Source organism: Crinia signifera, chromosome 6 (genome assembly GCF_055691185.1).
Source record: "Crinia signifera chromosome 6, ASM5569118v1, whole genome shotgun sequence".
NCBI lineage: Eukaryota > Metazoa > Chordata > Amphibia > Anura > Myobatrachidae > Crinia > Crinia signifera.
This window is the reverse complement of record NC_139222.1, coordinates 43,944,296-43,971,549: the sequence shown is the minus strand read 5'-3', so window position 1 is coordinate 43,971,549 and position 27,254 is coordinate 43,944,296. Positions and strand designations below refer to the sequence as shown.

Below are 27,254 nucleotides of genomic sequence, written 5' to 3'. Positions count from 1 at the left end.
CACTGGGGGTCAGACATGTATTGTAACACTGCTGGTCAGACATGTATTGTAACACTGCTGGTCAGACATGTATTGTAACATTGGGGGTCAGACATGTATTGTAACACTGCTGGTCAGACATGTATTGTAACACTACTGGTCAGACATGTATTGTAACACTGGGGGTCAGACATGTATTGTAACACTGGGGGTCAGACATGTATTGTAACACTGGGGGTCAGACATGTATTGTAACACTGCTGGTCAGACATGTATTGTAACACTGCTGGTCAGACATGTATTGTAACACTGGGGGTCAGACATGTATTGTAACACTGGGGGTCAGACATGTATTGTAACACTGGGGGTCAGACATGTATTGTAACACTGGGGGTCAGACATGTATTGTAACACTGCTGGTCAGACATGTATTGTAACACTGGGGGTCAGACATGTATTGTAACACTGGGGTTCAGACATGTATTGTTACACTGCTGGTCAGACATGTATTGTTACACTGCTGGTCAGACATGTATTGTAACACTGGGGGTCAGACATGTATTGTAACACTGGGGTTCAGACATGTATTGTAACACTGCTGGTCAGACATGTATTGTAACACTGGGGGTCAGACATGTATTGTAACACTGCTGGTCAGACATGTATTGTAACACTGGGGGTCAGACATGTATTGTAACACTGGGGGTCAGACATGTATTGTAACACTGCGGGTCAGACATGTATTGTAACACTGCTGGTCAGACATGTATTGTAACACTGCGGGTCAGACAAGTATTGTAACACTGCTGGTCAGACATGTATTGTAACACTGCTGGTCAGACATGTATTGTAACACTGGGGGTCAGACATGTATTGTAACACTGCGGGTCAGACATGTATTGTAACACTGCTGGTCAGACATGTATTGTAACACTGCTGGTCAGACATGTATTGTAACACTGTGGGTCAGACATGTATTGTAACACTGGGGGTCAGACATGTATTGTAACACTGGGGGTCAGACATGTATTGTAACACTGGGGGTCAGACATGTATTGTAACACTGGGGGTCAGACATGTATTGTAACACTGCTGGTCAGACATGTATTGTAACACTGGGGGTCAGACATGTACTGTAACACTGCTGGTCAGACATGTATTGTAACACTGGGGGTCAGACATGTATTGTAACACTGTGGGTCAGACATGTATTTTAACACTGCTGGTCAGACATGTATTGTAACACTGGGGGTCAGGGGCGAATTTAGGGGTCAGGCCGCCCCTAGGCACAACATTTTTGGCCGCCCCCCCCCCTATTTTATATATATATATATATATATATATATATATATATATATATATATATATATATATATATATATATATACACACACACACACATAAACATATGTATATAAATATATATATATATATAATATATACACATGTATATGTGTATATATATATATATATATATTTATATATACACAAACATTATATATATATATATATATATATATATATATATATATATATATATATATATATATATATATATACTTCATTCAAATGTAACTGTAGCCCACCTCATAACGTGGAGTATTAACTGTATGTGCTATGACTGTCTCAGTCAGTCTCTCACTCAGACACTGACTGAGAGCAGCGCAAGATGAGCTCAGCTCAGCTGCTTTCCACGCCCATTGGATACACAGCAGCCAATAGACTGTGTGTATACAGTAGCCAATGGGCGCTGGAGGCAGTGAGCCTGAGCAAATCAGCTCAATCGACGAAGACGCAGCCTGGGGGGAACCATGGATACACATACACAGCCTGGCAGTGACAGCAGCGAGCCGCCGCCGGTGATGTACATACTACTGTGTGCATGGCAGAGCGGGAGGGTAGCGGCGGGTAACGAGCGTCGCTGCCGCTGACATATGATGATGAATCATGTCAGCGGCGGCGCCGCTTGTCACTTGCCGCTTCCCACCCGCTCTGCCATGCTGCTATTTAAAAGCATGGCAGTCCGCAAGTGCCGCCCTAGATTAGTGCCGCCCTGAGGCCCGTGCCTCACGGGCCTAGGCACAAATCCGCCTCTGCTGGGGGTCAGACATGTATTGTAACACTGCTGGTCAGACATGTATTGTAACACTGCTGGTCAGACATGTATTGTAACACTGCTGGTCAGACATGTATTGTAACACTGCTGGTCAGACATGTATTGTAACACTGGGGGTCAGACATGTATTGTAACACTGGGGGTCAGACATGTATTGTAACACTGGGGGTCAGACATGTATTGTAACACTGGGGGTCAGACATGTATTGTAACACTGCGGGTCAGACATGTATTGTAACACTGCTGGTCAGACATGTATTGTAACACTGGGGGTCAGACATGTATTGTAACACTGGGGGTCAGACATGTATTGTAACACTGGGGGTCAGACATGTATTGTAACACTGGGGGTCAGACATGTATTGTAACACTGGGGGTCAGACATGTATTGTAACACTGGGGGTCAGACATGTATTGTAACACTGGGGGTCAGACATGTATTGTAACACTGCGGGTCAGACATGTATTGTAACACTGCTGGTCAGACATGTATTGTAACACTGGGGGTCAGACATGTATTGTAACACTGCGGGTCAGACATGTATTGTAACACTGGGGGTCAGACATGTATTGTAACACTGGGGGCCAGACATGTATTGTAACACTGGGGGTCAGACATGTATTGTAACACTGGGGGTCAGACATGTATTGTAACACTGGGGGTCAGACATGTATTGTAACAGTGGGGGCCAGACATGTATTGTAACACTGCTGGTCAGACATGTATTGTAACACTGGGGGTCAGACATGTATTGTAACACTACGGGTCAGACATGTATTGTAACACTGGGGTTCAGACATGTATTGTAACACTGGGGGTCAGACAAGTATTGTAACACTTGGGGTCAGACTTGTATTGTAACACTGGGGGTCAGACATGTATTTTAACACTGCGGGTCAGACATGTATTGTAACACTGCGGGTCAGACATGTATTGTAACACTGGGGGTCAGACATGTATTGTAACACTGCGGGTCAGACATGTATTGTAACACTGCGGGTCAGACATGTATTGTAACACTGCGGGTCAGACATGTATTGTAACACTGGGGGTCAGACATGTATTGTAACAGTGGGGGCCAGACATGTATTTTAACACTGCGGGTCAGACATGTATTGTAACACTGCGGGTCAGACATGTATTGTAACACTGGGGGTCAGACATGTATTTTAACACTGCGGGTCAGACATGTATTGTAACACTGCTGGTCAGACATGTATTGTAACACTGGGGGTCAGACATGTATTGTAACATTGCTGGTCAGACATGTATTGTAACACTGCTGGTCAAACATGTATTGTAACACTGGGGGTCAGACATGTATTGTAACACTGCGGGTCAGACATGTATTGTAACACTGGGGGTCAGACATGTATTGTAACACTGGGGGTGGTCTATCCCCAGGCTCTGAAGCTGGATTCCAGCGGGGATGAATTAATAGTGTGTGAAGAGGATGTAACTCACTGATGGGGTGAGGAATTGGATGATGATGATGACATCTTGTCTATGTAGACCCAGTTTGTGCATATGGGTAGGAGGTTTATAAAAATGCCACCCTGTCTGTCACTACAGTGCCATTCTTTTAACTAGATGTGATGTGCCATGTTGGATAATTACGTGCCACATATTTTTGCTACTCACTGCTGTCGCTTACCTTATACCCCATTCACACCAGCCTTTTTTTCCCGGGATGGGACCGGGAACAACCCTGGTGTAGTGCTGGTGTGAATGGGTCCCGGGCCAAAATCTCGGGAGCCATGCCCCGGCATTTCAACCCTGGTAGCTACCAGGGTTGCTCCTGGGATCTTCCCGAGGTATGGCGCAGTGTGAACAAGTAACTCAGGTCGAGCAACCCGGGTCCCATTCAAAGTATGGAGGAGACAGCGCTGTCAGCTCCAAGCGCTGCCTCCTCCCGGCCCCTCGACTATGCACCGGCGCCCTGCCCCGCTCCCATGTGACGTCAACGCAATAAGTTTGGCGCTTCTGGAATGGACCCATGTCCTTGTCCCAGGAGTGACCCCGGCATTTGCGGTATGAATTGGGTATTAGACACCCAGCTACCTCGGTGCAACCTTTTGGCCTAAACTGGATGAAAACAATATTGTTGTGAGGTGGTCAAAAGTGAAATGAGTGGAAATGAATGTTATTGAGGTTAATAATACTGTAGGAACAAAAAAAGGCCACCATTTTAGCCTTTAAAAAAAAAAAAAAAGAACCAAAACCAAAACCCACAAGGGAGGTTTTGGCAAAACCAAATACAGATGCAAAACACAAAGGAGACCTAGAACCCATGACGCAGGCCGGCGTACATCTGTAGTAAAAATAAATAAAAATCTTCAAAGGCTTTGGGTCGGGTGCCGGACGGCTCCCCGACAGTCGGGATTCCGACAGTCAATACTCCGACGTCGAAATCCCGACTGCTCCCTCGTGGGGGTCCACGACCCCCATAGAGGGAGAATAAGATAGGAGGCGAGCGCAGCTCGCCACCATGCCCGCAGCGGGGCAAGAGCAGCGAGCCCGCAAGGGGCTTCATTGCGCTCCCCCCGCTGTGCAGTCGGGATTCCGACGTCTGAGTAATGACTGGCGGAATCCCGACTGTCGGGTAATTATACCACACCCTTTGGGTCTGGGTACATTTTGTACAACCAATCCTCTCTTCGATTATTACAGTTCAGAGGCACGCTGTTTCCTAAATCCTATAGGACGATATACTTATTAGATAGATGGCTATCGGTGCAGATGCCATCAATGGCAGTTCTGCCTTCAGCCATCTATAGTGGTAAACTATTTGTTGCCTTTCCATCGATAGTTTTAGCTATTGATGGTGATCCATTATATTTAACTGAATGTCCTGTGAGCCAATCAGAACTTGGGGGTGGGACTTCTGGGTGTTGGTAGGCGGAGCTATGCTCCATGTCCCGGCACCTTGAAAAAAAAAAAAGAAGGAAACATTGGTTCTCCTTTGCCATCCATGCCTTCCATGTAGGGAAACCATCTGATTCTCCTACATGGATGGTAAAAGTATTCGACATTGGCCATAAACCATCGATGATTTCAAATCATCGATGGTCGATGGCCATCCCTAATTAGATGTATACTACAAATGTTCATGAAAAATGATGTTGCCCTCTATTATTGCTCCTGACCAAACTAGTTTTATTTGGGGTCACCATTCCACTCTGTAAATATACATAAGGTGCTCCAGGTTTTACAGTCGCCTGTTTTATTTTCTAACAGGCTATTATTTCCATGGATGCCAAGAAGGCATGGGACCATCTTTACCACAATTTAGTACAATTTGGCTTTCCAGCTAAATCTATTTCCTTTTTGTCTACTCTAACATGTCAAAGTTGGAGATGACTGCAAGTACATAGCAGCCTCTCAAACAGAAAGAGAAAATGACCTGTGCAAATCTGCAAGTGAATTGCGAAAATAGATCACTATCATACATTTTCAATTTCAGAACCATCAAAAGGATATTCTAGTCTGTGTAAATGTAAGACTGACCAATCCACAACTCTGCAACAGAGTCAGGTTGATCAAGGCCGGAGCTGACGTCACAGCCCCTCCCTTCAAACACCTGGGCACACCTGCATTTTTTTCTGACCCTCCCAGATAACGGCCGGTTACCAACCTCAAACAATAGCTTCCTGTCTGTCACATTGGAACCCCTGGCAGCTACCCTCCTGGTCTCAGCTGATTATAAAGGCATTATTATTGGAGCTGTTGAACTTAAGTGATCCCTATTTGCAGGTCTCTGACCTCAAACCATCAGTTCTAGCCATAATGACTAGGTTTAGCTCCTTTGCGGGATATAAAATCAATCTACACAAGTCGGAGCTGGTCGTTGTTGTTCCTGTTATTCACCACGGATTTTGGTCCCTTTCGTGTGAATACTAGTCATTTGAAATATTTAGGTGTGAATATTTCTGTAACATTAACGTCTCTGTTGTCTTCATTTTTGCCAGGTATTTCTCAGATGACCAAAGTGCTGGATGCCTGGATACTGCTTTGGTCACTTTACTACGTTAAAGTCAATTGTGTTTTTTTGGTACTTTGGTTTTAAGAGCTGCACTGTACAATTGTAATATTGCGTCGCATCGCATGCCATTGTAAGCGCTCGCCATCGCTGCGCTCGCCACGCTTCGTGCTCGGTGGCTCGCTGCGCTCGCCACACTATATAAAATCGACTCCACGCCGGGTTGGCATTGATAGTGGGGGTGGCGTGGAGTTGCATTTAACATTGCAAGCACCCATTAGGGTGGCTGTACAATTAAAAATCGGGTCTGGGGGTGCATTTAACATATTAATCACCCATCAGGGTGGCTGTACAATAAAAAATCTAGAGAGAGCTGTCTGGCTGGCTTTAAGAGATAGAGCTGTATGGCCAAGTCAGTGGCTTCCCACACGTTGCTCACTGGTTACAATACTGTTGTCTGATGGGCATGGATGCCTGTTCAATATGCAATGCAGGGTTATGAAGGAAGGGTATTTGCCCTGCTAGGGGGATGGGGGTATGTGCCAGGCTGAGGCTGGGTGTGTGCAATCCTGGGGGGTGAAAGGAGGCTGGTGGTATTATGTGCCATTATGGGGCTTGGGTATGTGCCAATTTGGGGGAAGGAGGCTGGGTATGTGCCATGCTGGGGGTTGGGGGAAGTAGGCTGGCATAACGTTCTTAGCTATTCACTAAACAGGAAATCCAATATACAGTATATGCTGATTTGGGGGCATCTTCCAGATGCCAGTGAGCACCCAGGCTTACAGCTTTTGCCATTAGCAATCATCTGCATGAGTGCCAGCCAACACTGTACACTCTAATATAATTCCCTATATTAAGGTTGCATTGATGTCCAGTAGGTGGTGACAGACACTCCCAGTAGGCGGTGATAGATACGCCCAGTAGGTGGTGACAGACACGCCCCTACAATGATGCACCCCCTAATAAAATGGGCTGCGCACACCTATGCATATATATATATATATTTGTGTGTGTGTGTGCTGTGTATATGTGCAATGTTTAAGTGTGTGTTTTTGCATATCTATGCAACGTTTAAGTGTGTGTGTACTGTGTGTTTGTGTGTGTAGTACTGTTTTTGGGTGTGTGTTGTAGTGTATGTGGGTGTGTGTTGTACTGCATGTGGTGTGTTATGTGTGTTGTGTGTATCTGTCCACTGTGTAAGTGTGTGAGGTGCACTATGTATATATGTGTGTAGTGTGCGTCTGCGGTGTACTGTGTGTGATGTGTGGTATATGTACAGTTGTGCTCAGAGACATCAAATGATTTTTCTCCGCTACGGCTGCATGAGGGGGATGTGTTCTTGAACACATGCCCTGGCATGGAACCAAGGGGATTCAACAGGGGAAAAGTCGAACTTATTAGCGAGCCTTACTGAATCAGGCCCTTTATTAAGATAGACAAGTAATTTCCCAGCCAATGAGACTGGGGTTGCTTCCTTTTACAGGAAGTGGGGCGCCTACATTGAGTCACTTGAGCCAAAAATCTTACTACTTATATTGGTCTCTGACATGAGTTCTTAAAACTCTCGCCTGGTACCGGTCGTTTTTATTATTTCATGGAAAATAGGATGTTAGTCCTACTCTAGGTCTTGATTTTACCACAACCTGCATGTTTTTCACCAATACTATGACCTAATAGCACTGCAGTGCTCCTATTGGATGCCCACTAGCCCCCTTTGATTGCTCTTCAGCATTATACATCCCTGTTGTGGGTTAGTGTTTAGAATGGTACTTTATGTTGTTGCTCCCCAATGTTGTATTTTATGATATATTTGATCGTTTTTATGCTCCATTTTTTTGGACATTCTCTCTTTTATGCTTGTAATTTATTCTGTATGGAATTCTTACTGAATTGTATATTTATTATTTCTGTATTTATTGTTTGTTGTCATTGATGCTGTAACCTATATCTGCCCTAATTGATATATTAAAATATATATTTTTAAAGTATATATACATATATATATATATATATATATATATATATATAGAGATATATATATATATAGATATATATATATATATATATAGACTAGGTGATTCATCGCGCCCTACGGGCGCTCTTCACACCGTCGTAAGGGGCTGCGCCCCCTTAATTTGTGAACGTTTGTATATGAGAAATATGGTTAGAATTGTATGAAAGATGCCCTGTATTGCAACTTAGGTGTCCGCGAATTGCGGGAGGGGGGGTCGCGGAGGGTGCCGCGAATTGCAGGAGGGGGGGTCGCGGGGGGTGCCGCGAATTGCAGGAGGGGGGGTTGTGGGGGGGTGGATGCTGCGAATCGCGGGAGGGGAGGGATTGCAGAGAATCGCGGGAGGGGGGTCGCGGGGTGGGTTGCCGCAAATCGCGGGAGGGGGGTTACGGGGGCGGGGGTTGCGGCGAATCATGGTAGGGGGGGTCGCGGGGGGTGTGCCGTGAATCACGGGAGGGGGGGTCACGGGGTGGGGTGCCGAGAATCGCGGGGGGGTGTGTGTGTGCCGTGAATCGCGGGAGTGGGGGTTGCGGGGGGGGTGGGGGGGGTGTGACGCGAATCACCACAAGAAAAAATCCACACAGAAAGGTCAACACATGTAAATGTTGACATAAGTGTGGCACTTCATTGGTGTCCATGTCGACACATGAGAATGAATATGAAAACATTCAAAAAATGAAAAAAAAAAACTTCAAAAACTCATGTCAACCTTTTTCATTGTCGACCATAGCCATGTCAGTGTTTTCCATGTGCAATTTAATTCTGGAGCTGCCGCGAATCGCGGGGGGGTGCCGCGAATTGCGGGAGGGGGGGTCGCGGGGGTGGGTGCCGCGAATCGCGGGAGGGGGGGTTACGGGGCGGGGGTTGCGGCGAATCATGGGAGGGGGGGTCGCGGGGGTGTGCCGTGAATCACGGGAGGGGGGGTCACGGGGTGGGGTGCCGAGAATCGCGGGGGAGGTTGTGTGTGTGTGCCGTGAATCGCGGGAGTGGGGGTTGTGGGAGGGGGGGTTACGGGGGGTTTGTGACGCAAATCGCCACAAGAAAAAATCAACACAGAAAGGTCAACATATGTAAATGTTGACATAAGTGTGGCACTTCATTGGTGTCCATGTCGACACATGAGAATGAATATGAAAATATTCAAAAAATGAAAAAACAAACTTCAAAAACTCATGTCAACCTTTTTCATTGTCGACCATAGCCATGTCAGTGTTTTCCATGTGCAATTTAATTCTGGAGCTGCCGCTAATCACGGGGGGTGCCGCGAATTGCGGGAGGGGGGGTTTGCGGGGTTGGGTGCCGCGAATCGCGGGAGGGCGGGGTTCACAGGGGTTCCGGTGGGGGGTTGCCGCGAATTGCGGGAGGTGGGGGGTCACGGGGGGGTGCCGGGAATCGCCGGAGGGGGGGTTGCGGGGGGTGTGACGCGAATCGCCACAAGAAAAAAATCAACACAGAAAGGTCAACACATGTAAATGTTGACATAAGTGTGGCACTTCATTGGTGTTCATGTCGACACATGAGAATGAATATGAAAATATTCAAAAAATGACAAAAAAACTTCAAAAACTCATGTCAACCTTTTTCATTGTCGACCATAGCCATGTCAGTGTTTTCCATGTGCAATTTAATTCTGGAGCTGCAGCGAATCACGGGGGGGTGCCGCGAATTGCGGGAGGGAGGGTCGCGGGGGTGGGTGCCGCGAATCGCGGGAGGACGGGGTTCACAGGGGTTCCGGTGGGGGGTTGCCGCGAATTGCGGGAGGTGGGGGGTCACGGGGGGTGCCGCGAATCGCGGGAGGGGGGGTTGCGGGGGGTGTGACGCGAATCGCCACAAGAAAAAATCAACACAGAAAGGTCAACACATGTAAATGTTAACATAAGTGTGCCACTTCATTGGTGTCCATGTCGACACATGACAATGAATATGAAAAAATTAAAAAAATTAAAAATAAATCTTCAAAAAACTCATGTCAACCTTTTTCATTGTCGACCATAGCCATTTCAGTGTTTTGCATGTGCCATTTAATCCTGGGGCTGCTGCGAATTGCGGGGGGGGGTGCCGCGAATCGCGGGAGGGGGGTCGCAGGGTGGTGCCGCCAATCGTGCAAGGGGGGGTCGCGGGGGGGTTCTTTTTGCCGCGAATCGCGGGAGGGAGGTCGCGGGGAGGGGGGTTTTTCCGCGAATCGGGGGGGGGGGGTCACGGGGGAGGGTTTGCCGCGGGAGGGGGGGTCGCGGGGTGGTGGTTATGCCGCGAATTGCGGGAGGGGTCGTGGGGGGGGTTCTTTTTGCAGCGAATCGCGGGAGGGGGGGTCGCGGGGGAGCGGGTGTTTTTGCCGCGAATCGCGGGAGGGGGGGGCGCGCGGGGGGGGGGGGGTTTGCCGCAAATCGCGGGAGGGGGGCGCTCACCTGGTGGCTGTGGAGTAGCAGTGCTGGGCAACATGGGAAGGCAGTGGGTGTCTGGCACTGTCTGTGGGCTCACTGGGCTGGTTCTCTGTCACATACCTCCCAACATGACCCTCTCCAGGAGGGACACAATGCTCTGTTTCTAGACTTCCCCTTAAAGTATGATTGCCATCACCTGTTTTAAACAGGTTAATTTCTCAGAAAGGTGTTCAGCACAGATGAAGGCAATCACACATTAAGAGGAAAGTCCAGGAACAGAGCGTTATAGACACAGACACCCACTTTGAGTGACAGATGTAGCCAAATATATAGGAGATAATTACATATAATATAATATCTATATCGATATATATATATATATATATATATATATATATGTATCTATACTGTATATAATATCTATCTATCTATCTATCTATCTATCTAGAAAATGAAAAAGGAAATACTATATGGTGCCCATAAAACTATACTAGGATACGGCAGCACTCGAATAAATAACAAACACCAGTGGTGATTGTACAAGCACTTCGCTGTTATGTTACATCTTTGTCATTTGTAAAATATATATTTTTTTTTTATGTGTAATTTACAGCCTCTATCGCATACTCCTAATGCTGCCATTGTACACTGTAACCATGTAAATTGCTTCAATCTGTATAAACAGGAAACAATAAAGAAAACGGATCCGGCAAGGTGCACAGTACATCCAGGAATATGGTAAGGCACGCTGCAATAATAGTGTGATTGTGTGCATTAAACTAAGGGGTAATTCAGATCTGGTCGCACGGCCACAAATTCACCAGCTTTTTTCTTAGCGCTCCCACTTAAAGGCCGGTTTCCACCACCAGACTTCCTGTCATCACCTTGGGAATGGTGTGCGAATAGAAAAAGTAGCTGGACTTACTCACAGGGCGGCCTTGCGTATGTGTCATATGGGCCATATGCATGTGTAGTTTATCGATAATCGGCCACAGTGCGAATTTGCAGCCGCACGATCAGGTCTGATTTACGGGCTAAATCTCTTCTCAGCGGAGAGATTCACAGATTTCTCGTACGAATGTAATGTGATATGTTTTCTTGCAATGTGTTTAAATATGTATAAGTAAGGTACACGATGTATAACACCGTAAGGTACATTTCTTATAATATTTTATATTATATTTAACGTTACTCTTTACCTAGAAGGGCGGGCATCGCATGTACCAAAAAATTGCATGCGATGCGACCGACGCGATTACCGCGATTTCCCATAGGGAACAATGTTAAATGTCCCAATTGACCCGATTTTCCATAGGGAACAATGTTAAAAGGCCCACAGAGGCCAAATAGGCACCCTGAAGTGTGAAATGGCCCCCCCAATTGTTAACGCCACCCCACGATCAACGTGAACCCGAAGCGTTGCGAGCGCAGCGAGCCCGCAAGGGGCGGCGGTACGCGTCCTACGACCTTTTCATACCCCCACTATCCACGTCGGCGTGGAGTTGAGAATAGAAAGTGTGGCGAGCGCAGCTTGCCACCGAGCCCGAAGCGTGGCGAGCGCAGCGAGCCCCGCGGACACCTGTGAAGCCCGCGAGGGGACGCGTATACCTGTGAAGGTGTTCGCCTGTGCTCGCCACGCTTCGGGCTCGGTGGCTCGCTGCACTCACCACACTTTCTATTCTCAACTCCACGCCGACATGGATAGTGGGGGTATGAAAAGGTTGTGGGACGCGTACCGCCGCCCCTCGCGGGCTCACGTTGACCGTGGGGTGGCGTTAACAATTGGGGGGGCCATTTCACACTTCAGGGTGCCTATTTGGCCCCTGTGGGCCATTTAACATTGTTCCCTATGGAAAATTGGGTCAATTGGGACATTTAACATCGTTCCCTATGGGAAATCGTGGTAATCGCGCCGGTCACATCGCATGCGATTTTTTGGTCGCATGCGATGCGACCGACGCGATTTTTTTACCTTACGATGCCCAAGATCAAAAACGTGGGCGCCCTTCTAGGTAAAGAGTACCTATTTAACTTTTATTTGGTTTTAATAAAAATTTAGTTCCTTCCTTTATTGGGGCAAAAGGGGGAACGTCGTAGGGGTGAAATATAAGAGGTTACAATTACAGACAATACAACATAAGTTGTGCTCAAAAAGAATGACAGTGTTTATAGTGTTTCAAAATCACTGAGATTTGAGCCTGCCTGTGCCACTGATCATGTATCGTTTTATTTGGAGGAGAATAGACGCTGGTATCTCTGCAGGCTTGCTGAATTGCAACTTATTATTTCATTTAAGGATCTTTGGCATTTTGCCCAGATGACTTTCTGCAAGGAATTGTGTTATTTGTTTCAATTGTTTCCTTTCTTGAAGAACAAGAGTGATACAATATTGAAACAGTATTTTCAAAAACTTATTCTCATGATAGATACATTTGAAGGGGGAAGACTTGCAGTTTTAGCTGAACATGAGCAAGAGAATTGGTGGTGGGGGACAGTGACCATTTCTGTATTAGCCTAGGGTGGCTGGAACCCTTAATCATAGCAACCAATCAAATTGTAGCTATCATTTCTCTATTTGAACCCTAGAAAATGGCAGACAGAATCTGATTGGTTGCGATGGGCAACATCCCTATTTTTTAAAGCCTTATTAAACTTACCCCTTAGTGTCTGTCATTACTGTGAAAAACCACTCTGATTGGTTAGTAGTAACTACTTACCACAGGGTTCAACCACAAGGTTCAACACTTAACACAGGGTTGCCAACCCTCCTGGCTTTCCCCCCCCCCCCCCCCCCGGAAAGGTGGGCAAAACTACGGTGTATACCAGCAGCCCTCCCCTGCGGCAGCATTATTTTCCCACGGTTCACAACTTTTCGGGAGGGAGGGGTGGGGCTAAAGATGCAAATTGCATCATTTAGCCCCACTCTCTGTTTGAAGACCTGCGGATTGCGGGATTTGTGCATTCGGGCTTGATGGTGTCTACATCAGGCCACATCCCCCAAAGTCCTGCTGACAGTAGCTTCTATCGGAGAGGGGACTTTAAATGTAGGCAACCCTGCACTAACATTGAACAATTCCCGTGTAAGTATAGCCATGGCTGTCAAACTTAATGGTGGTAGCCCACACTTTTGTGAGGGGTAACCCACATTTTTTGCAATACCCCCACTAGAAGTGGTTGTTCTATATAAAGAATATTGTTGATCAGATCCCGGGGGTGCATCTCTCTGCTTCAACACAAGTTGCATGCAATCACAGATGTGCATCCAGTTAGGAAACATTTTGCTACCTAGGCAGAGTTGGTTGCAACTTGGGTAGTTGTGTAGTTTCACGGTGCCCGATATATCGGATGCGATATAGGCCGATATATCGATGCAATCCTATGCGATTTTTTATCTGTTCACAACCCCACTATCCACTACGCATGGAGTTGATTTTATATAGTGTGGCGAGCCCGAAGCGTGGCGAGCCCCGCGAGGGGACACAGATTACTGCGCTTGCCACACTATATAAAATCAACTCCATGCGTAGTGGATAGTGGGGTTATGAACAGGTAAAAAATTGGGTGCTTGTTTCCTAGAACGGCCACACCGATCATGATCGTGGGCATCGTTAGTAAAAATCGCGGGCATCGTATGCACTAAAAAAATCGGGTGCGATGGTACCGACGCGATGCCCGCGATTTCCCATAGGGAACAATGTTAAATGCCTCAATTTACTCAAATCATCATAGGGAACAATGGTAAATGGTCCAGAACCCCCCAAAAACACCCCTGAACAGTGAAATGGCCCCCCCAAAATTAGTTTACGCCACCCCACGATCAACGTGAACCCGAAGCGTGGCGAGCGCAGCGAGCCCGCGAGGGGCGGCGGTACGCGTCCTCCGACCTTTTCATACCCCCACTATCCACGTCGGCGTGGAGTTGAGAATAGAATAGTGTGGCGAACGCAGCGAGCCACCGAGCCCCGCGAGGGGACGCGGATACCTGTGAAGCCCGCGAAGGGACGCGTTTACCTGTGAAGGTATCCGCATCCCCTCGCCACGCTTCGGGCTCGGTGGCTCGCTGCGCTCGCCACACTATTCTATTCTCAACTCCACGCCGACGTGGATAGTGGGGGTATGAAAAGGTCGGAGGACGCGTACCGCCGCCCCTCGCGGGCTCGCTGCGCTCGCCACGCTTCGGGTTCACGTTGATCGTGGGGTGGCGTAAACTAATTTTTGGGGGGCCATTTCACTGTTCAGGGGTGTTTTGGAGGGTTTCTGGCCCATTTACCATTGTTCCCTTTGATGATTTGGGTAAATTGAGGCATTTAACATTGTTCCCTATGGGAAATCGGGGGCATTTAAGCCTATGGGAAATCGGGGGCATCGCGTCTGGACCATTTAAGCCTTTTTTAGCTGCCTGCGATGCGACCGACCCGATTTTGACTTTTTTCAATGCATTTCAATGGGAAATCGGGGGCATCGCGTCGGTCGCGTCGCAGACCACTAAAAATTACACCCGATGCCCGCGATTGTGGCCGTGCTAGGAAACAAGTACCAAAAATTGCATAGGATTGCATCGATATATCGGCCAATATCGCATCCGATATATCGGCCGATATCACATGCGATATATCGGGCGCCGTGAAACTACACAAGTACCGCATCTTGTGTAGTCAACTTCACTGAAGCTGCAGAATTAATTTTTTTTGGGGGGGGGGGGGGGGGGGGGTGGTGGAATGCATTTTACATTAGAATTAACCACAATTTTTTGCCCGACTATGCAAAAGGCCCAGTGTCAGAAAAAGTCTGATTTCCAAACTGTTCCAAACTGTTCTAAAACTATTCTCATCAATCTAATGGCTGAAAGGACAGATGGTGCACACACAACCTGACGCTTGGATTACTAAATGAGCTTAAGAACTGGCAATAGTGGGAAGTAAATTCTCAATCCCAATCGAGTGTCACCCAAGTGCATTGTGGGCTGGCATGTTCTGGGCCTTGGCCTTTGGTCATTACAAAATCCCAGAATAGATGCACAAGTCACAACACATTTATCAGCAGTAGTCTGGCAGGATCTCCACATACAGTACTCACATTGGACTCATGTATTACTAAATTCATTTCACTCTGAAGTCATGACTCCGACCCGTGTCAGACCCGGGATAGTAAATATGAGTCTGAGCAAGAAGTTCAGCTGTACTTACCGCTTTCACACTGCCACCTGGACCTGGGTCATAGCCACTCACAATAGGATGTTTGGAGATGACATAATCTCCAAGAACTCCTGAGCCAACCCTTTGGCAAGCCTTTTAGACATGACCTGAATCCTAAATAATTCAGGTTCACCTTTCACACTGCAGCTGACGCAGGTCGGACCCGGGAATAACCTTGGTGCCTGACCTAAGATGCAAGAACCGTGTCGACCCTTTCACACAGAGTCTTGACCTGGGTTGCATCGGTTCGGCCAAACAGTAACCCGGGCTCTAGGCTCTGTGTGAAGGGGCATGACATGAACCCAACTCTGAAAGGCTAGATTTAAACAAGTTATTCTCGGGAACGTTCTCTCCCAATACTAACCCACAAGACTACCGTGATCTATTGTGATTCCCAAATTTCATTAGGTATCGCGGTTTTATGGTACGCCCTGATAACAAAATACTTTTTTGTATAAGAAATCAAATAAAATTATTAAAATTCTCATTCAACTTGTATTCTAGGCTTAATAACTCATTCACTCCCAGCTGTACTGAAGAACCATCAGTAGTGGATTTAGTAGAGTTGTGGCGGTTGCTGTGATTACTCTTATCCGGTCTCTTTCTCCTCAGATGCCCCCATTTGTGAGATCTTCTTCTATCCTGCTGCTGTTCCTTCAGGCCACACTCGCCTCATCCAATAGTAAGGAGAGCAGTGACAGCACCCTGACGGTTGTCTTTCTTGTACTGCTGCTGGTTGTACTCTGTGTTACCCTCATCTTGGCATGGAAAAGACTCATCCACATTGACGGCGGTGAAGACTACCACCCACAGAAGCTGTGGGGAAGGGCACAGGAAATGTCACAGAATGTAAAGAACCGATGGTACAACGAGGAAGAACAAGAGGAAGAGGAGGGAAGCATAGCAGGCTATAGGGAAAATGAAGCAGCTGAGTCAGTGCCGCATGAGGAGGAACCGGATATCACAGCTTTATAGCATGGCGGAGTGGACAAGAAGCTTACAGCATTGTGGGAGGAGCCTTAGATTGTGTCTACATGCAGATAGAAAATCAGAATATAATGAAATTAGCATGGAATTACTCTGGTAGTTTTGAATTGTTCAAGTATATTTTTCAGTTTCTATTTAAAATATATATATATATTTTTAAAGTTTGTTAGTCTATTAGATTCAAAATAACAGTTTTAGCTGTAAAAATGCCACACCTGCTTCTAATAGTTATAGCCAATGTATTTCCTATACCTTGTGTTCTTCTGAAGTAGGCATACTCTTAATTCAATCTTAAAAAAAAAAAGCCTGAAGTGAATGTTTTAAGATGTCAGATTTTCTTTTGTTTTGATATTTTGACACATAAAAGTGAAACCCCAATCTACCCCATACAGTGGAGCAATGGTGCGATCCCCAAGTCAGTCATGCCGGGGAATCAGATATTAAACATGGTTAAAAATCACGATCCCAACCGTTTTCTGCTTGAATCGTGGAATCACAAATTTTCTAAAATCCCCAATTGATCACCGATCATTGATGCCTCAGGTCAACTTGTCTGGCCAGCATATCGTCCTTTAGGGGAACCGGACTTAAAAGTGCCCATATATCAGGCAGAAGACCTGGGTAGAAGAATGTGAGGAATTAGTTGGCAGAGGGAATTGAGTTCCTCCACCTCTCCAGGACCACTTTAAGCCCTGGTGCCATTGCAACGGTGGCAGGCTGTGTGTCGTGATTTCTTCCTCTAAACAACGCTGTGCGGGCACAATTAAGAGTATTATCCAATTAGTGCCATTGGAGGATAGTTTGCTGTCCAACCTGTCTGCATGGACATCAGCAAGAGAGGTAAATTAGGCACATATTTAGCATAAAGGGCAAATAGAGGTGTGTGAGAACACCCTTAGAGTTGTGGAGGAGTGTGATGGTACAGCAAGGGCAGGTGGAGATATAAAGGAATGAATGTAAGATCTTCTTGAGAACTGGAAAACTTTGCTAAAGTCCTGCCAGGATGAAATGCATTCAAGTCCCTGCATCTGACTGTGGACCTTATTCTGGTCCATTCGCACGGGTACACAATGTTTTACAAGTGCGCATGGGCATTTTTGCACATGTGCATGCGCTGTGTGCAAGTGGCCTTGGCAAACAGAATGTTCGCCGGGCGCTTGCACACAACACTGTGGGGGGGGGGGGGGGGGGAGCATGGGAGGCATGCCAGCGTTTCATGGGCATTCCCATGGTAATAATCCCGTGACACAGGTGCAGGCAGCTGACATCACCGGATGTCAGCTGCTCCGCCATGTTCCCCTGCAAAACACACGCAAACCAACAACACCTGAGAGTGTCTAAAGGTGCCCATACACGTTACAATTATTGTATACAATATCGCATCTCATTGCATATCGGTTTTGCGATGAGATCTAGTTCAAAAAGTATGTGCAGCACACACTTTTTGTACTAGATCTCAGCTCATCGCAAAACCGAGATGCGATGAGATGCGATATTGTATACTATAATTGTAACGTGTATGGGCACCTTTAGTTTTGCATGTACCTTCCACATTATTTGATGGGCATGACCATCAAGTGATGTGGGTTTGGCCCTGTAGGCTGAGAATGAAAGTTTATGCAAAACATCCATTCGGGGATACCTACATGTGAGGGGGGGGGGGGGTGTGGAGGGGGGCGGCACAGAATTTCTGCTAGCAGGATTTAAAAGACATGCAGCGCTGCGTGTCAACCAGAACCACCCCCTGTGTTTCCATGCTCTACCACAAGTCCTGGCCTACCTTGGAATGTCTGCAAGGCTTTAGGAAAAACATCTACCAGTTTCCAGCATTGCTCAGATAAGCCTATTTTATTATTGCCTATATGAGGCACATCTTTTTATGAAATAAATCTTTTGTTGTATTATAACAACATGTACTACAGTATCTATTAGTTGGAGGTAAAAATATTAGGTAGGTTATTGCTTGCGAGTCCAACTAGACTCCCATGAAAGTGTTAATCAGATAAACAAAGACAGAATATGATGGTCTTTGTGGTGCACCAAGAGGGAATACAATAAAAATTAACTTTTATTCAAAATTAGTTAAAAAGAGTGACATATAAAACCAATAACATATAGGGGTGAAAACATCTCTTAATACTGTCCTGCAATGGGACTATATATTCAATAGGTTAGATCTAAGATAGCCTGCTTAAGCTGTCTTAGAGGTACAACCTGTGTGAAAACTATCAACCATGTTTTGTGCATGGATTTTGTGTCCATTCTCAATAACTGGTTGCGCCAAATATTGGGGCAAATTCCACTATTCCTATGTGGTAAACAAGGGTTTTAAATTAATGCAGCAGATAATTTGACTTGCTGTCCACTTATAGAGTACAAGGGAAAACTAGAAGTCATGGAATAAAGTGAAAAGCCCTAAGTATTTATTCAGCAATGTGGGTGCTTCAACATGAGAGATGAGAGTACTACCTTCCTGTATAATGGAAGGTTATAGCACCAATCAAAGATTCAATTCTGCGTGTCTACCTGCACGGGGTTAATATCAAATTGTGGCTGTACAATGACAGTGGTAAGCGGCTGAAGACATGCTCCCGGCAGGTCCACAAAGAGACAATGTTTTTCTGTCTTTGTTTACTACTTGCCTATTGTCTAGTGGTAGCACACGTCCATGATACAATTATACCACAGAATATAAATCTGTTTCTAAGGGGGTTATAAAAATAAAAAAACAACATTACCCATCCAGTGCGACCAGCAAAACCTTGTTTTGTCTTAATGAAATAAGATATTTTTGTAAAAAAAGGACTGGAGTTTATCAAGTATAACTTTTCATGAACAAAGCTTACATTTACCTTGAAGCAATGTAGAGGTTGAGTGGTGCAGACGGAGGTCTCACCAGGTGTTCAACAATTTCCGATGGCAGCCCTGCCTGGACCGTATATGGTCACTAGGTCAACCAAAGGAAGGTTGACATACCTTATGTGGTACTTGTGTAGTTTCACGGCCACAGCTTACACTATGTTTGAAGCTACGTTATTAGCGTAGCCCAACGGTTGCATTGACTTGTGTAGTTCACGGCGGCAGCCTTATTAGCGTAGCCCAACGGCTGCCTAGCGTAGTCAGCATAGTACCTCCACGGCAACCATGCGTATTCAGCGTAGTGCCCCGTGAGGCAGCTACTCACCGCACTGTTGACGGGAACTGCATCTCTGTTCCCGGTGTCACTGGCAAGCCTAGTGAGCGTCTCACAGCGCCAGCGCCCGCATGATCCCCTCTCCGGCATTTTTTCTTCATCTATCTCATGCAGGGGAAGAAAAACATCTCAGATGACAGTCCGCATCGGGGACAAGTAAAGAGCCCAAGGGGTGGGTGCAATTAGCTGCAGTGAATTAAACACCCCCCCCCCCTTCTAGCTTACATTCAAATACAGCATCTAGAAACAAAATGTGGTACTTATCACGGCGCCCACGATGTTCCTCGTACTGCATCGCATGCAATATAGCGGCATGCAATGCAATTTTTAATTGTACAAGCACCCTGATGGGTGCTTACAATGTTAAATGCACCCCCATTGTCAACGCCACCCCCACTATCAACGCCAACCCGAAGCATGGCGGCGGTACGCATCCTCTGACCATTTCATACCCCCACTATCCACGTCCGCGTGGAGTTGATTTTAGATAGTGTGGTGAGCGCAGCGAGCAACCCATAAGGGTGCTTGTACAATTAAAAAAATCACATTGCATGCCATATTTAATTGTACATTCCGGGTCCATACCATCGCATTCCTTATTTACTGGTATGCGATGGGCGCCGTGATAATACACAAGTACCCAAAATGTTCCAAAAGCAGCAATATAGGGAAGCGGATCTACAACTACAGCCATTGTCAGCAACGGAGAAGCAGGAAATGGGTATATGGCGCATACAAATCCTAAACATAGAAAACAAACCAAACAAAAAACAGGATATTATAACAACAACAACAACAACAACAAAAATACACACAGTAGACATGTTCTGCTACAGAATATTTTATTAGAGATCTTAGCAATTCACATTGAGCTGTATTATTTCCTGGCTGTATACACGACAAATCTTCATGTTAGCTCCTAGCAATAATGAACCTGCAACACGGTTATATGTTCATGACAAATCTCATATATATGTGACTTATTGGCATACAATTGTAGTAGGTTTAGATTTTTTGGTGTTCAGTCCCACTAAAGTTAGTTGTCTTTAATACTTACAGCGTTGCAATAAAGGACTTGTACTGCTCCCATGGGATTGTGGGAGTAGAACTTTGTAGGTAGGATTAAAGCTGTTGCTTTAAAAACTTATCCTGAGAAGTGGTTTATAGGCAAACCCCAAGAACCTAGGGATAGGACTATGGTTTTAGAATACTGGAAAATAGGCAATATAAACTCTCAAATAAATATTTCATGCAAAATAGAAATGTTTTCCCAACCAAGGGCCAGATTCAGCAAAGGAAAAAAAAAAAGCACACAACTGGGCAAAAGAAATCCGCAGCGGTGTGCGTCTTTTTGCTTCACTAACCAAGGGCCTGATTCAGACCTGCGTGTGTCCGTAGACTAGAGAACAGGTAAACTGCCTGTCCCAACTCTTGTCTTCCCCCACGCCGCACGAATCCCCTCTCCAACACGCAATGTGAGGTGTTTGGCAACACATTCCCTCGCATGTGGGCGAATGGGAGAGAAATAATTTGATGGTCGCAACATCAAATGATTTTTCTCCCCTTCAGTAATAACCGTCAGTCTAGAGAGACTTATTTCGGCTGCTGTCGGGGTGGGCACTGGCGTCATGTGATGTCAGCCGCCCCCACACCAAGCAGGTATTGCCACGCCTGCGTTCCTAGGTGGAGCGCCAAGAGTTTTTATGGGGACGTCCATAAAACACTGGGCGTTCCCTTGCTGCCGCCCCCCGGCCCTCCCATTCGCTCCCAAAGTTTGTACATGAGCATAATCGTGCATGCGCAAACCCAGAACAAAATCGGGGACGAATTCGGACTCAAATCCCCTAAGCTGAGTCAGTCAATGTTTTTCTACATGTCCGCTCATTCATTACACTCCTGCCATGTTATATGGCTCATACAGCACCTTTTATGAAATTGGAGTATTATATAGGGGACAGGTCGACTTAATGGTCAACAGTCATTAGGTCCACCATTGGGTCGACATACAGCAAGGTCGACAGGTGTCTAGGTTGACATGGCTCAAGGTAGACAGGGGTCTAGGTCGACATGCGTTAGGTCGACAGTCAAAAAGTTGACATGGGATTTTTCACTGTTTTTGAGCCGACGTGCCGACAGGCGGTATTTTTTGCCCTACCATCCACTAGGGCATGGTGGGAGAATAAAATAGTGTGCCAATCGTTGCAAGGCACCGTGCCTGAAGCATGGCTCGCTGCGCTCGCCATGGGAGTGGACACGGTGCACTCAAAATGGCGCCCATGTCGACTGTTGAGTTAAAAAAAACGGTGAAAAACCCCATGTCGATAGTTTGACAGTGGAACTAACCCATGTTTTGACCTAGACACGTGTCAACCTACATACCTGTCAACCTTGCCATATGTCGACCCAACGGTGTCGACCATCATTTGGTCGGCCCAATGATCTCAACGCTTATATAGTGGAAAGGGCAAGGTGACTTTAGAGGTTAAATCTATGGTGCTTTTCCCCATACACATGCCATAGTAAAAAGCTACCCAATAACATAACACTTTCTGAATAAGTAGATCTGTGCAAATGGCCAAGGCTTTTTCATATCCAATAAAATTGCAAGAAACATGCACTGGGCAATACAGATAATCATGGTGCATAGTTCTACTAAAATACATTTCCCATTTATTTAAATAACCCATTCCCCACTATAATCTAGGGATCAGATCGGCCTCGTTATTACTTCCTGTCGCACACCTGTGCAAAAAAAAAAAAGGTTACAAAATAAAATTGGAATGGAAATAAATACATTTATATCGCCTCCCGCTCCATCTGAAATGACTGTACAGTGACCAGACCCCTAGTGACAGAGGGAGATGCTGGTGACAGGTTCGTGCCACCTGAGAGAGTTTACTACTGCACGTACATTCGTGTGACACATACCACATAATTCTGTGACACAGAAATATGTCCCAATACTTGACATGTATTTCCATTATTTAAATAGAGAAATAAAAAATATATATATATAGTTCCATTTTAGAAATAGGTTGTAATGTCGATCAGGACATTGATCAATGTTCGACATTTCTCTGGCCTTTAGTAATCTGTATAAAGAGACCCAGCCTGTGAGTTCATCAATATAGTTTCTTTGTTACTTTATATACATCCTCATTATCTGCAGTAAAAGATTCTTCAGCTTCATGTAGAAAAGAAACATAGCTCACGTCTTAAACAGGAGGAGGCTTGTCCATCCTGGTTCGTCCACCTCTCCTCTTTGTCCCCATGTAGCAAGTTGATGAGAGTCTGGTCCTAGTACACCCCGCCCACTATCCCAGGAGGACTGACGAGGTTTCCAAACGCTGGCACGATCACAATTTCATGGACACCCATGCCCCAACCGTAGATGTTAGAACCTGCTGCTGTATAAATTTGTCCAAGGTAGAACTTCAAAAAGTAGTATGACAAAAGTCAGACGTTCATAGCTACATTTTCATGAGAGAATCTGGAGATCTTCTATATCTTCCTTTAATAGCACACTGGATTGGGCAGTGACTGAGAGATGCCCAGAAGTCCCTTACTTTTACCAAAGTAGGACTTGATTGGTTAATTCAGAAACTTACATAGAAGCACTCAAAAGCAATATGGCATCGTTGCAGAAGATTTCCACACAAGGCTCAGGCCTACTTAAGTAAACACATACCAGCTGAGTGAACGCCATGTCCCAAATACTGGGGCAGTAACTTGGCACAGTTTCTCCTTTCCCGTGGGCTCAGCACAACGTGGCAGTAATGTGTTCTGCTGCTGTTAGTTCCAACGTCAAGGTGTCCATCTTGTTAAGGCATAGAGCACTATACATTTCTATACTCAAGCAAGTTGTAGGGAGAACGCATGGTTGAGTGAAAACGAGGTAAATACATTACTCTGCTGAAGAGGTTTGTGAATATAGAGCAGGCCACTTCCCATAATGCATTTCATTAGAGTATTAATATTTTGTAGTGAAGCAGATTTCCCTGAGTGCGCTCACTGAAAGCTTGGAGCCACCTCAGGCGGCATGTATATAGACAGTCATCTTACTGGTCGCCGACTGATTTCAGTGTCTTGTGAATGATCTTGTAGCAGTCCGTTTCTCTCACACTCCCCGCTTTCCCTTCTTTTTCTTGCTTTTTGCTGTTATTGTGAGCGGTTCAGAGGCTTTCTGGGTCTTTATTTCATCCGACGGGACATGAGAAACGCTTCCAGGACTAACAAAAATAAAAGAGGGAATTTTAATGTCACACATTTGTTTGAGGCAGAAAACAAGTGGCAATAAGTTTGGTCAGTGGTGGAACTTCACCAAAATTTCTATCTTATATTGCTTGACATTCCAAAAGTCAGGGCAAATACATAAAGACCTCTGTGTTTCGGTGTATAATGTATATTTTAGTCTTAATACCTGAAAATATCCTTTGCAGGGATCCCAAAATCACCGTCATTCCTGCATAGCCCCATCCTTTATACGTTTCTATAGGGGAATGCAATGCTGAAAAATTTACCAACTGAAGTTGTAACCTATGGCCTACACATGTGGATATAGTTCCGGAGGATTCCCCCAGAACCCTTGGCACTGTGCATTAGTGTTCATTCTAGCACCCGCCAGCTTTGAAAACCCATGCAGTTCCTGTTCCCTGCCTGGGGTGTCGCTGTCTGCTGTGGTGTTTCTAGCACAGGTCTGTGCTGATATACAGACCACACTGTTCTAGAAACACTACAGCAGACAGTGACACCCCAGGCAGGGAACAGGAACTGCATGGGGTTTCAGTCGGCAAGTGCTAGAATAAACACTAGTGCATGTGAGGTCAGTTGGGCTGCTGATGTGGAGAAGCACTGGCAGCCCTTACAGCACACTGCAGGGATGAGCACCCTGTTCCTGCAGGTTATTACATTTGTAGTTGCATAATGCGATGCGATCCTGGGCGCTAATAATCACACCCAGATCCCTTTGAATATGCGATGATAAATGGGTCTCAATCCTTCAATCAAATTTTTCCACAACCTCGAGCCCCCACAGTGTGGCTTCAGCCTCACGTCCTAGTGCAGGCAGTGCTGATTCAGTGTGTGGGTGTTGGGGCTGCACTCTATGTAGGTCTGTCTATACTGAGAGCTTAGAGGGAACTTCCCCTCATCTCTACTGCACAGCTGTGGTGACGGCATGAGCAAATTGCTCTAAATGCTTTGATGATCCAATGATAAAGGTCGTTCCTTAAAGACCACAAATTTATAGATCATTTATAGATAATCCAAAGGTCATCGGTAGGGGCTAAGCGGGACGACCCTGGTGGATTAGACACCTGTACCACCGTTTGCAGGCCAATCATACTGCAACCAGGACGACATATTTGCCCTCGATCACAAGGCTAGGAACATGAAGCAGTTGCGCTGTGAAGTATTGCTCTCTACACTGTATCTGAAGATTTGCATTGGGATGGTGAGACTCTTCGGGTATGGGTCATTGGGTAGACCGCAACTAGGTCGACATGGGGTTTGTTCTCTTTTTTGGTCCAGAATGTCGACATAGACACTGAAACGTAGCGCCGCTGCGCTCACCATGCGTCGGGCACACTATTTTATTCTCCCACCGCGCCTTAGTGGATGGTAGGGCATGAAATACCGCCTGTCGACCAACCGACCGTATCCCATTTCAGCCACCCTAATGCATTTACTCTGGAACGGGGAAAATCACAGAGTACATTTACCACAGAGCATAAAGTTAGGATTTCAGTAGCTGCAGGAGCAATGTATAATAAAACAAGTGAGATCTACAAATCACTAAAAACAACTGACATTTGACTTTGCTTAGCAAAACCACAGAGCAGGAAGTAATGCAGCCAACCACAGGAACAGGTAGAGAACAAGACCGTGCAGGAAGCCAGATCTTTACCACATGCACAGGTTCCAGCAGCTACCAGCATTGTGCAGCGAACCGGCTGGGTCATAAAGAGGGGTTTGCAAATGCACCCAGGAGATAAAATAGATTATTTTTGCTGTAAAGAAGAGATCAGCCGACTGACAGAAATGTAATATATATTCCACTCTCCCCAGCAATAGATTACCCTTCTTTTTCACCACCACTTCCCTGGCGTCTCCCACTAATTTTGCCCTTACAGCACCCTGACACACAGGGCTTATTAAATGTTTATACGCAATGGCCAATTTTCACACAACAGTGAGTATCGGCAAACTGGGCACGTGCTACAATTACGGCATTTCCTGAGCGTGGCCGGGCCAAGAACTGCGCTGCTGGACAGTTTCCTTGGCCTCACAAGCCAGACTGCGACAGGCAGCCTGAGTAAGGTTAGATTTACTGAGGATGCAGTCACAGAGGGACACCACAAGCCATGAATGCAATGTTCGATGTGATCACAAATGCAGACAGAGGGTGGTATGCACCTACTCCTGCATTTGCATTGCTTAATGGGAAGGTCGACAGTAAAAAGGTCGACACTAGTAATTCCCCTTTTTTTGAGCCGACAGGCGGTAGTTCATGCCCAACCATCCACTACGGCGTGGCGGGAGAGTAAAATAGTGTGCCGCGAAGCATGGCGAGCGCAGTGAGCGATGCGAGGAGATTTGGTATACATTAGACCCTGTCCATGTTGACTATGTTGTCATTTGGGACAAAAAATAAAACGTAAAAACTCACGTCGACCTAAATGCATGTCAACTTAAATTGGGTCGACCAAAACCAGGTTCTCTTAATTCTTATATATTTGAATGAGTGAAAAGCACTGACCTTGGTGGCTGGAAGTTAGTCTGATGCCAAGACTGGAAGCTGAAGACCTTGCGCAGACCTTCCAATACTGAAGGCGCTATGTAAGTGAAGCCCTAAAACAACAGTAATAAGATGAGAATGAGAATTTCTGGTAACAGCTGATGTTCGATAGAGAACCACTAATTATAGGCCACGGACATTAGTCGCCACTTACCAAAAATGCCTGGTTTGCGCTCTCACTGATTGCATTATCAGGACTGTCTATAGGTGCCTGCCGGGTGAAGTGGACACCAAAGTGGCTCGTATCGTCTTCCGAGATCTAAGAGTCCATAGGAAGAACATCAAAGACCGAAAGGTTTCAAATTAGTAGTGTCTGCATAAAGCTGTGTACACACGGGGCGATTTCAGCACATATCTCTGGCAATATGGTGGCTGAGCGACCATAGTGCCAGTGACTTCATGTGCTGAGGGAGATAAATCACCAGGAGCGCGCTCCAGCTGCCAGCCCTGCATAATCGCTGGTCGCAGGAGCATGCTCCTCAGATTATGGCTAAAAATCGCTGGAGATTTCTAGTCAAAATGAGGTAGAGACAGAACAGCTTGCAATTTTCAGCCAAAATCGCTGGTCGCTGATGAAAACGGTACACGGAGCAATATATTGCAGAGCGATTTTAAG

At 46.0% G+C, this 27,254-nt stretch overlaps 1 protein-coding gene and 1 long non-coding RNA gene across 3 annotated transcripts in view; one reads left to right on the top strand and one right to left on the bottom strand.

Moving 5' to 3' along the window:
• Nucleotides 1-17,109, top strand: part of LOC146007609 (uncharacterized) — a 32,531-nt gene extending 15,422 nt beyond the window's left edge. The window contains exons 2-3 of the long non-coding RNA XR_014444365.1: nucleotides 11,153-11,205; nucleotides 16,275-17,109. This is a non-coding gene — a long non-coding RNA (uncharacterized LOC146007609). The remainder of the gene's footprint in view (nucleotides 1-11,152; nucleotides 11,206-16,274) is intronic.
• A 3,556-nt stretch (nucleotides 17,110-20,665) lies between these two features.
• The window catches only part of RPS6KB2 (ribosomal protein S6 kinase B2), a 31,416-nt gene continuing 24,827 nt past the window's right edge, over nucleotides 20,666-27,254 (bottom strand). For both annotated transcript variants that reach the window (XM_083146082.1, XM_083146083.1), the window contains exons 13-15: nucleotides 26,793-26,897; nucleotides 26,600-26,691; nucleotides 20,666-24,071 (exon numbers count right to left, since the gene is read on the bottom strand). In XM_083146082.1, coding sequence (XP_083002208.1) covers nucleotides 23,960-24,071; nucleotides 26,600-26,691; nucleotides 26,793-26,897 — 309 coding nt within the window. In that variant the 3' untranslated portion in view covers nucleotides 20,666-23,959. The remainder of the gene's footprint in view (nucleotides 24,072-26,599; nucleotides 26,692-26,792; nucleotides 26,898-27,254) is intronic.